General features: G+C 43.0%; 1 protein-coding gene across 1 annotated transcript in view; it reads left to right on the top strand.

Moving 5' to 3' along the window:
* The window catches only part of LOC122816707 (transformation/transcription domain associated protein), a gene marked incomplete in the record, with an annotated part of 2,794,447 nt that overhangs the window by 2,768,112 nt on the left and 14,251 nt on the right, over positions 1-12,084 (top strand). The window contains 1 exon segment of the mRNA XM_044089697.1: positions 8,958-9,152. Coding sequence (XP_043945632.1) covers positions 8,958-9,152 — 195 coding nt within the window.

Genomic DNA, 12,084 nt, shown 5'->3' with positions numbered 1-12,084 from the left:
GGATTCATGGCATCTTGCATTCTTTTAATCCCATGTGCAAAGCTGCATATGAGGAAACTTCAATGGTACCTAAAAAACCTATGGTCTCAACACAGTCACAGTTTGGAAACAATAATACCAATAATCCCATGTTTGCAAAAGGAATTTCTATGGTGGGCCCAAGCATGTCAAGCAAACACAGGCCTCCCATTCTGCAAGCCTCAAGCAAAGCAAGTTATCACAACAGATGCCTCAGATTACGCCTGGGGGGTGCACATGACGGACAGGTGCATCCAGGGCATATGGTCCCAAAAAGAAAAGCACCTTCACATCAATCAAAAAGAAATGCTAGCAGTAATGAATGCAATTACAGCTTTCAAGGACTTCCTGCATCCAGGGCAATTACTGATAAGAACAGACAACACCACAGTAATGTGGTACATAAACAAACAAGGAGGAACACATTCATACCCCTTGTGCAGACTAGCCATGACTCTTTGGAACTTGGCTCTGGAATGGCAAATCGAACTTCAAGCCCAGTACCTGCCAGGATTGGAAAACACGCTGGCAGACAATTTAAGCAGAATTATGACAGATCCACACGAATGGAAGTTACATCCTCAGGTGTTTACAGAAATAACCCAAGTGTGGAGGCCAGACATAGATCTTTTTGCCTCCCACAGGAATCATCAATTGGAAACGTTTTGTTCAAGGACCTTTCATCCAAAGGCCTGGAGAGTGGACGCACTTTCATTCAGTTGGACAGCATGGACAGTTTACGCATTCCCACCTCTGCCTCTTCTGCCCAAGGTACTTTTGAAAGCAAGAGCAGACAGACCGAAGATGATACTGATTGCTCCAGATTGGCCACGGCAACACTGGTATCCACTGCTGAGGAGCCTAACACATACTCCTCCCTGGTCCCTGCCTCTAATGCCTCTTCTGCTAACTCAACACAGCTACAAAACTCTCCACAGTCAGCTGAAAACACTCAATCTCGCTGCATGGAAAATTCCTTAACACCACAACAGACCCTACTCTCCAAGGAGGTGCGGGATGTCATTTTGGAGGCCAGAAGGCCATCTACTAGAAAAGCTTACTCCGCAAAATGGAAGCGGTTTTGTTCTTGGAATGAGAAAAAAGGCCAGGACCCTAGAAAACTGAACTTGCCTCTGGTATTACAATATCTAGCTGAGCTGCTGAACAGTGGGCTTTCATTTTCTTCCATAAAAATCCATGCCTCAGCCATTTCTGCAGAATACAACACGGATCCTCCTTTATTTTCTCACCCACTCTTACGACAGTTCCTCAGAGGGGCTAAGAATATTAGACCACCAAGGAAACAACCAATACCAGCCTGGGATCTTAATTACATACTAGAAAAATTAACATTGCCTCCTTTTGAACCAGCTGCCTCAACAGATTTGCAAAATTTGTCCTGGAAAACTGCCTTCCTTCTGGCTATCACTTCAGCTCGTAGTGTTTCGGAACTACAGGCCCTCATGGCAGTGCAGCCCTTTCTCATTTTCCATCAGGACAGGGTTTCCCTTCGTACCAACCCATCATTTATGCCTAAAGTGGTATCCAGGGTAGCTTTAAATCAAGCCATACACCTTCCTACCTTTTACCCCAATCCTCAAAACAAAGGGGAAAGGCTGCTACATTCTTTAGACATCCATAGGCAGCTACGTTACTACTTGGATAGAACAAAGTCCTTCAGGAAATCACTACAACTCTTTGTGTCCTATGCTGTAGGGGCTCAAGGGAAGCCAGTTTCCAAGCAGACTATTTCAAAGTGGATAGGCCACTGCATACGGTTTTGTTATTCCTATCATGGGAAATCTGTTCTTACAGGTATCAGATCACACTCCACCAGGGCCACAGCTACTTCTACAGCCTTCCTCAGAGGAGTTCCTACCAAAGATATTCTGGAGGCAGCCACTTGGAGTTCTGTACATACCTTCACAAAACACTACCCACCTGCCTTTATATTCCAGAACCAGAGCCGGCTTTGCCACTGCTGTTTTGCAGGGCATTCTGGCTCAACCCAGTTCCTCCTAGTACCTACCACCCTGTGCGTAGCTTTGGGACTCTACCCATCTGTGATTACTGCAGCTGTATGCACGATGAACATAGTACAGTTTTGTACCTACCATAAATGTAGATGTTCGAGTGCTAATACAGCTGCAGTACAGGTTTCCCTCCCTCCTTCCCCACTTGGTAAAGGCATGGGGCCTAACAACCTCTTCATACAACCTGACTGGGTTATCCTTCTATGGTTTATTTGCTTGCAACCACTGTTTTTGGATTATATTGCATTGCATGTATACACATATAAGCATAATTTATGTATTGCCTTCCTTCTGGGGGCACCTGACATCTGGGGCAAGAAAGACTGAAGAACATGGCGTCGGCTGTGTCTTCTGTACTCTGGCCTCACTGATGTCAGAAGAGAAAGCGACGACAACCGACACCGGACCAAGACTTTGGAATTCGGCCGACCGAGGGACCGCCTGACGGCAGAAAACCCATCTGTGATTACTGCAGCTGTATTAGCACTCGAACATCTACATTTATGGTAGGTACAAAACTGTACTTTCTCCCTGCTCCTGCATTTAGCCTAGGGCAATCACCACAAGTTACCCCATAGAGTGGACCTTCTCACACAACACAAAGGAAATCTAGTCCAACCCCACTTGTGTACTCTTAAGCTGACTCTGTGGGTGATAGGGTCTTAATTCCTTTCAGACACTTTTTTCAGAGGATATGCTCAGGATGCTGCAGGATGCCAGGAATCCCAATACTAGAAAATGTTATCCAAATGGAAGAGATTTTCAATTTGGTGTCTTTCTCGAAACCAGGACCCACTGACAGCAGAAGTTCATCTGGTTCTCTCATACCTGTGTGAATTACTGGATGCTGGCTTAACTTTCTCTTCAGTCAAAGTGCAGTTGTTAGCTATTTCTGCCTGTCTGCCTCTCCACCTTTAGCTTTTAGATTTTAGATTTGAGACTAAACAATTCTTAAAAGGTGTCCTTCACATAAGACCCCCAGGAAATCTGTTGCACCCCCCTGGGATCTTAACTTTGTGTTGGAGAAACTGACCTTTGCTCCTTTTGAGTTGGCAGCTTCTGCCTCCTTGAAATTTTACTCCTGGAAAACTATTTTGCTGCTTGCACTAACCTCAGCCAGAAGGGTTTCTGAACTCTCTGGCCTACAAACCCTAATGGCTTCTCCTCCTTTCTTGGTGTTCAACAGAGACATTGTCCCTCTCCTCACCAACCCTACCTTTATACCTAAAGTGGTAACTGAGTTATCCCTAAGCCAGTCTATCCATTTACCTATCTTTTCCCCACTCCACAGAACTCTGTGGAGAGGATTCTGCACACCTTGGGTGTGCACAGACAGCTTAGGTTATATCTTGACAAAACAAAGGAAATCAGGAAATCTGAACTGTTGTCTGTCTCATTCCACCCTAGAGCTTTAGGACTGCCTGTATCTAAACACAATATTTCCAGCTGGATCTCTAAAGCCATTTCCTTCTGCTATTCTCCTGTTAAGGAACAGTCTACCAGAGCTATTGCTTCCTCTGGCGCCTTCTTCAGAGGACTGGACACTAATTCCATTCTGGAGGCAGCCACCTGGTCTTCAATCCATATCTTCACCTAACATTACAAACTGGACACAATTTCCAAATCTAGGGGCAGGGTTTTCAATAGCTGTTCTCCATGGCTTCATAGGGAGCTCCACTGCCTTTCCTCGTGAGTTTGGTATTCTCCTTTATGTTAAGAATACTGCAACAGAGAAGTAGGACATAAATTAGCTGTGTAAAATAATACCATAACGATAGATGTCCTTCTCTTATCTGTTGCAGTATTCCATCCCTTCCCCCTGACTTCTTCCTTGGATGTACTTAGCCTATATACTTTCCTTAGGTGGGTCTTCCTCCTGGGGCATTTAGTTCTGAGGGTGGTATGTGCATGCGTCACTTTTATGGCCATCTGACAGCAGCCTAAGTGTGGTATACCATGCCACCCCTAAGTAGTAAAAATGTTTTGTATACTGGCCGACATCGGGTCATTGTGGCAGGCAACTCCCTCATGTTAAGAGCACTGCAACAGAGAAGAGGACGACATCTGTTGTTATGGTAAGATTTTACACAACTAATCTTTGTCTCCACAAAGGATCCTGCAGTAGGCGTTTGTCTCTCCAACTCTTACTCCATGGTGGATCCTCCAGCTAAAAATGCTCTTGTAATCGTTAAAGCCAGGAAAATAACTGAAGTGGCAGCTCTACTGAGGAAGCCAAAAGAGATCCTCCAATGTGCCAAGTATTGAATTGCTGGGTACAGATCTTAAAATGACTCCATGTGGTTCACCCATCACATAAGGAATCTAAGCTAATGGATGAGTTTGGTAATTGAGTTTGTGCATCCACTACCTTCACCATCAGGGCACTAATCTATTAATCTAATATGCTAAGGTTTGAGTGATAGCTTGGAGGTGAAATGCCCAAGTCACTGGAAAAGTTGGTGACCTGTAGTTAAAATTGTGTTCAAAGAAGAGACATTTCCATGACCTTAAATTAAAATTGTGTTCAAAGAGGAGACAGTTCCTGCTGTTTCAAACCTCACCACATGCTGAGTTCATACTTCCATCTGGCAGCACCTGACTGATTTTCCTGAGAATTTTTAAGGCATCATTCCTTAATTCACACATTAATGGCTGTGCTGTATCTGGGCTAAAAATTAAGTAGAAACTGGAGGGTAGTGAAAAATAAATGAAAAGTCTTAACTGCTGTTGGAATTGCTTTTCAGTCTCCCTGGTGCCTCTTTTTTAGGATGCAGAGTCCATGGCCAATTGTGGTGCTTAACAGTACCATCAGCATCAAGGAACTGTTATTAGATTTGGAAAAGTGCAGCAAGGCCATGATAACTTTGAGAACAGACACTGACCCAAGGCCAGAAGTAATCAGCTGTACTGTGGATTCTGCAGCTGTCCTTATAGAGGGCAACAGGCTTGCCTCACAGTTCCTCTCAGGAGGCATTTGGGGTAAATAGTCCTTCCACTTTGCCTGTGTGGATGGCCATCATGCAAGGCAAGTGGATTCAGACTGTAATATCCCAAAGATGTACATTTCCCTTACATACTTCCCCAAGCCCATACTGTGTTCCATTGCCTTGTGTTCCACCCCCATCAAAGTAGAGTGGCAAGAAATTATGTTTTAAACGTGATACAATTCAGTCCAAAAGGTCCCAACAGACCAGAAAGGATTGAGCTGTTACTTCAGATACTTTTTAGTGCCAAAGAAAACAAATTACCTCAGACCAATCTTCTTTTTCTTTTGGCTGTTCCCATTAGGGGGTCGCCACGGTGGATCATGTTTCCATTTCTTCCTGTCTTGTGCATCTTGCTCTGTCACACCAACCACCTGCATGTCCTTTCTTACCACATCCATAAATCTTATCTTAGGCTTAGCTCTTTTCCTCTTACCTGGCAGCTCCATCCTTAGCATCCTTTCCCCAATATGTACAGCATCCCTCCTCAGCACATCCAAATCAACACACTCTCGCCTCCGTGGCTGACCCTCTAATATACTGATTCCTAATCCTGTCCATCCTCGTCACACCCAATGCAAATCTTAACATCCTTAACTCTGCTACCTCCAGCTCTCACGCCTGCCATTTTGTCAGTGCCACCGTCTCCAACCCATATAACATAGCTGGTCTCACTACCCTCTTGTATACCTTCCCTTTCACTTTTACTGGTACCCATCTGTCACAAATCACTCCTGACACTCTTTTCCACCCACTCCACCCTATCTGTACTCTCTTCTTCACCTCTTTTCCACACTCACCATTACTCTGAACTGCTGATCCCAAGTATTTAAACTCATCCACCTTTGCCAGCTTTACTCCCTACATCCTCACTATCCTCACAATTCCTCTATCCTCCCTCTCATTCACACACATGTATTCTGTCTTATTCCTGCTGACCTTCATTCTCTCCAGGGTCTCCTCAACCTGTTCCTTACTCTCACTACAGATCACAATGTCATCCACAAACATCATAGTCCACGGGGACTCCTGTTTGATCACGTCTGTCAACCTGTCCAACATTGCAAATAAGAAAGGGCTCAGAGCTGATCCTTGATCCCATCTCCACCTTAAATTCATCTGTCACTCCTACCGCAGACCTCACCACTGTCTCACTACCCTCATACATATCCTGTACCACTCTTACATACTTCTCTGCCACTCCCTACTTTCTCATACAATACCACAACCCCTCTCTAGGCACCCTGTCATATGCTTTCTCTAAGTACACAAAGACACAATGCATCTCCTTCTGACCTTCTCTGTACGTCTCCATCAACACTCTTAGAGCAAATATTGCATCGGTAGTGCTCTTTCCTGGCATGAAACCATACTGCTGCTCACTGATCATCACCTCCCTTCTTAACCTAGCTTCAACTACTCTTTCCCATAACATCATGCTATGACTGATTAGTTTTATTCCTCTGTAGTTACTACAGCTCTGCACATCACCCTTATTCTTAAAGATCAGTAACAAAACATTTCTTCAGACCCATACTAAATTTTAATTTTTCTAAATGTATTCTTCCCCCAGATGACAGCTTGGGTGGTCACTGTGCTGTCATTCTTTCCTTGTCCATCAGACTGAGGTGGAATTTAATAATTTACACATCCATGATGCCTGTCTTATCATAAAATATTCTAGGAGTCCAGGAGGTCTTTTTCCTTTTGGGTAAATGGGGGGGGGGTCTTTATCAGTTTTGGGTACTTCTTGCTGCCAGGATGTTTAGCAAATACATGTCTGTAGTTGCACTGCAAACCAGAGGCTGCACTGATGACGTTTCCATACCTCAAAAAATGATTCCTAGCAGCACTGACTCTAGACAAGTTGATGATATCATAGGAGTCTCTTCTTTAGCTGTTCAATTGCTTGGATATTACTGTGAACACCACAGAGTCCCAGACGGAGCTATCGCATACTCTGACTTTCATGAGATGCATGCTTGATGGTCTGTCCTGCAAGGCTCAACTTCCACAGGATAGGATTGTCTCCATTATGTTAATCTTTGTCACAGCTCTGTTAGTGTCTGTTTCAGTAGCAGTTTGTCTAAAAACACTAGATGATATGACAGTAATCACTTTCGAGATATTTCTTTCCAAGTTACACAGGAGAATCCTGTAGCGAACACTCAAAACTCAGTGGTCTGAATTGACAGATCCCTTGACCAGTCAGTTGAGAATTTCCAGAGCATGTAAAGTGTGTTTCCAGTGTTAGCTTCACCTACTTATCCTTACTTAGACTGTACATTTCACATCCGTACTCTTACAGTAGTTGTCACAGTGGGTGCCTCCACCCATAAGGCAAAGTAGGAGCATTCTTAAAGGCATACAGTCCGTAATGTATAACAGTCTGAGGCCAGTTTCCGAAAAGCTCTTTGGAAATGAGGGCACTTCTCACTTTGCAGGCTCTTCAGACCTCCTTTCATGCAAACAGCATGACATCGCTGTGTCATCACAACACAATTATCTAAATGTGCAAACTTAAAAACACACAACAAAACAAAAAACGTGCTTCTCAGTACACCATTCTTTGTTAGACCAAAACAGTTTAGCGCTTTCGTTGTGATGATCTATTGTAGCCTATATAATCGGAGCTTGCATAACTGTAAACTTGCACAGCGGGATGCTACATGTCAAGTTGTTGCAGAGATAATTATAAACCAATAGTCCCACACAGGCTGTATATCAGAGTTGTTGTCAGGTTTCAGATAGTGTCAGCCCCCCCCCCCCCCCCCCCAAAAAAAAAAAAAAAAAAAAAACACGCACTCAGTTTGGTTTGGTAGAACTATCTCTAGTAATTGTTTCGCTTTAAAAGTCCCTGATGTATAATCTTCGTCACTGCCACATGCATGCATGTTGCTGTCTGTCCATCCATAGCTGCAGATCAAGAGTGTATTGACATGTCAATTATAAGACACTTGCTTTCAGTTTAACTAACTACTTTTACATAGATATATTTGTAAATACATTTTCTTAACAGAATCCGTAATTCAGATTTTTTTTCTCATTTGCTGCAGTCATTTCCATTGCAGTTTTTATATTTTAAAATTTGCAAGAAATCTGCTTCCATGTGTTGTTGTCCCCACTTAATATGTTTTGTTAACTTTCTCCAGTACACTTCCATGTGCTCTTCTTATCCACTTAATCTTAAAACTGCATTGTTTAAGAACATCACTGGTACTCTTACTCAGTTTAAACACTTCTATGCCTCCATCTTTTTACTAACATCAGTTGGAAGGGAAGAGAGTAGTCTAGTCCTTAGTGTGTAGTAAGAATCCTGATTCTGCCCTTGCCCCCCTTTTCCCTTTCTTATCTTGATTTCTAAGTACTTGGTAGTTTCTTACAGTGTAGAATATTTTTTCTGTATATGCATGATGATGATGATAAAATTGTGTCATTTCATGCACTGAATTGCCTATGAAAGCAGCTTTATTGAGTTTGTATTGCTTTGTCATCAGTATCTAGTCTGTTTTGTAGCTGTCTTCTCATCAGCTGGATGAAGCTTTAAGTGGAAAAGACCATCATGATAAAAAAAAAAAAAAAATTAAATTGACTTTCAGTACAACTTTCAACTTGAGTATTGTTGTCACTTTTTTTGTTTTTTCTTTTATATCACTGATAAGACATAGCCATTCTTTGAATTACACTTCTTTAAGTAGGTTGTCACTGTTTGAAGTGTTTTCTTTGAGTAGTCTGTAGCTTTCCGGGGTGTATTTTTCTTATGTATGAAAATGTTCCTACTTCTCTTTAAAGACAAAATGTATTTTGTGGAGTATAGAACAGAAAGATAATTTCAGTGGCACAATAAAAGAGTGATTACTTGAATCTTAAGATGCGTACATGTTAACTAAGAATACTAACATTAAAATAATATTTACTGTAGGACACCGGAAAGCTGAATGTTGCATATTTCAGATTTGATATAAATGATGTTACTGGCGACCTTGATGCCAATCGTCCTGTGCCATTTCGTCTGACGCCAAACATCTCTGAGTTCCTTACCACTATTGGAGTTTCTGGACCATTGACTGCATCTATGATAGCTGTTGCACGCTGTTTTGCGCAACCAAATTTTAAGGTAGGTAATTAAAAGTTTATTTTACAAAAAGTGCGTTCAATTAATACCATGATTATACAGGAGCAGATGTTAGGCACATAGGAATCCTGAATGTATGTTTTTGTTTTATTTGTGAACTGTTGCATGCTAGAGCTACTGCTTCATTATGTAGTTTAAGCGGTGAGGTGCTTCCAGTTTTGAGTGTCACATCATGTGAGCATTGGGACGCCTCACATTTTCTTTCACTTTCCATGTCTCTACATCCCATTACCAGGTGGCACTACTTTGTTAAAAACTGTTCACAAAACTTGTTGGTTGCTCACCCACCTCCATCCATCTTTAGTTAAAGCCTTGACTGTTTGCCATCAGCATCAGTAGCTGACTGTTCATAAAAGGCAGGAACTGCACATTGTCCTAAGTTTTTTCATCACACTGTTGTGATACCTCCTGCCACCAAACAGCACTTAATCTTAGTACCATTTAGTATGTTTTGTAATTACAGCTTTTGTTCTAAGCTTAGCATTCTGGCACATCAGAATCACTGGATCCATCTTGTTAGACAAGGTTATTACAGTCAGAAGCTCAGCAGGACTGTCATGCCATGCGTGTCTTCTGCCTTTGACCTGATCGCTTGCTGTCATGGTTGCTTTTGCATGATTCCAGTTAGTCTGCATTAAATTAAGGAAAATGTGCTCTTGTCTTGGGGACATCTTGAAGGTGGGTGTCCATTACTGTGGACTGCTCTAGTGGAAGCTACAGAATGGTACAAGACCAAACAAAATAATGTGTTCAATGAGAGGGCAGACGTGTCTGCTTGTCAGGTTTGGGAGCACGCAAGTGCATGCATATATGATGATGTTATATGCCCCAGCCTGCTGGAACTGGAGATGGGATATAAAAACCCTGCTATGAGAGAGTATGGAATTACCCTGGTATTCCTTGACCTTCCCCTGTATCTCACCCAAGGGGAGTACAGTTGTTCTCCCGTGTTGACAGCTCCTTCCTGAGAAGGAGCACAGGGTGTAAGCCATTCATTCAGGAGGGAGAGAAGAGGAGAAGGCATCAGTGGCAGCTTATGTTCAAATCCTGCAGTAGGAAAAAAAATTATTTAAGGATGTTACCCATATGTACTGCCAACCTGAAAGTAGCTTTCTGTGTTATCCCGCAAACAAGTCAATGAGTGTTGGTGGACAAAAGTCCTAAATATGTGTTGTCAGCAAGTGGTGGATTTTGCTTTTTAGTTGTATATTATGTATGATGTTCTTCGTGTTTCACTGTTGCAGTCATCACACTTGGGTTATCCTGCCTGCAGGTAGCCCTCAGTCCGCAAGAATACCAGAGAATTAATATTTCTGCATCAGATGCTGTCGCTCCAAGACTGATGTCAGGTCGTCAGGGTAGTAAAAACAGGCATCCAACGCCATTACATCAGTCTTTCTTGCCGAGGAGCCTGAAGCAAGAAGCAGTTCGCAAGTGCCAGTCAGCCACTACCTGAATTTTCATTTGCAAATTGAATAATCCTGAAGTCTTCTAAAGCTAAGTACCCTGTTGGGGATCCTTTTTTCTTGCTCTAACCGATGTCAGAAAAAGTTTTTCTTGCCTGTAGAAAGCAAATACCTCACAGAGATTTTCATTCTTACTGCGTCACCTGTTTAGGCCCAGACCACGATGTCCCTCGCTGTCGGTTTTGTGCCTTGTTTAACGCCCAAACCATTCGTTGTCGGGCTCTCTTTGTAGCTAAATTCTTTCGCCCCTGATCTCCGTATTCTGAAATGGCTTCGGTAAGCCGTCCAACTACTGATATTCTGAAAAAACGTAAGGATAAAGACAGAGACAGACCGCATAGGTCCAAAACTGTCGACGCTTCCGTTAAGCTAGTCTCCAGTCTGCTGGTACTCAGTGAGGCGGTTACGCAGCCCCAAATGCCCGCTTCAGTAGATTCGCATGGCCTCTACTGAGACCCATTCGGAGAACGGTATGCCGTGAGACACTTCTTCGACTATGGAACCTGCAGATGTCTCTACCTTGGATAAGTCCGGAGCCGCTGTGCAGGCACCGGCTTCTGAGGCAGTTCTTTGCTATACCGATGTTTGAATCAAACCGACGACTTCTTTTTTAACCAAAACTACCGAGTTTCTTAGGCCCAGAGTACGCACTACGCCTAGAAAACCGACGACCAAAGCACATGCTCATGCTCCCATGCCACAAAAACAAATGCTTAGAATGGCTGAAGATCTTATTACACTGATTAGGGGTAGTCAGCCTTCCCCTGCAGAGAGACAAAAAACCCAGTCCCCTTCAGCTTCTACAGACCAGGAGTCCGATGACTGAGTTTTCTGATTATGAAGACATGCTTTTATCTGCCTATGAGGATTCAGATGCAGAGGAATCCATTCCATCTGCCCCCCCCCCCTCCCCCCAGAGGACTTTTCTTTTGGTGAAACCTTGCATACTTTAAGAAAACATTTCCATTGGGAATGCCAAGACTATCCTCCGTCCAAAAAGAAACTCGAAGAATTTGTAGAGTTGCCTCAGCACAGGCCTTTAGCTATACCCCTTGTCCTGGATGTTATGGATGATGTTTTTATGGTATCCAGTCTTACTGCTGACACTTTACCTCCTGCCCATAGGAAACCAGACAGGTACTACAGAGTACCTGACATTCACAAATTTATTTTCCAAAATCCTACTGCTGACCCAGAAATAATTTCCCAGGGGCCTAAAGGAATCAAGACTACTACAGCCAAGAATCCCATCCCTTCAGATAGGGATTCCAGAGCTCTAGACAGATGGGGTAAGAAGGTATACACCTCTGCAACTCCTGCTATTAGGGCATTGAATTGCCAGTTTCACATGCTGAAGTACCAGCAACATATTATGGAACTCATTAAACAAAAAGTGGCAACCTTTTCAGACTGTGCAGAAAATAAAGAATTGCAGGAGTTTATGCACT

This window comes from Protopterus annectens, chromosome 12.part0 (genome assembly GCF_019279795.1).
Source record: "Protopterus annectens isolate FY-2018-M chromosome 12.part0, PAN1.0, whole genome shotgun sequence".
NCBI lineage: Eukaryota > Metazoa > Chordata > Ceratodontiformes > Protopteridae > Protopterus > Protopterus annectens.
This window is presented reverse-complemented; position numbering and strand designations above follow the sequence as displayed.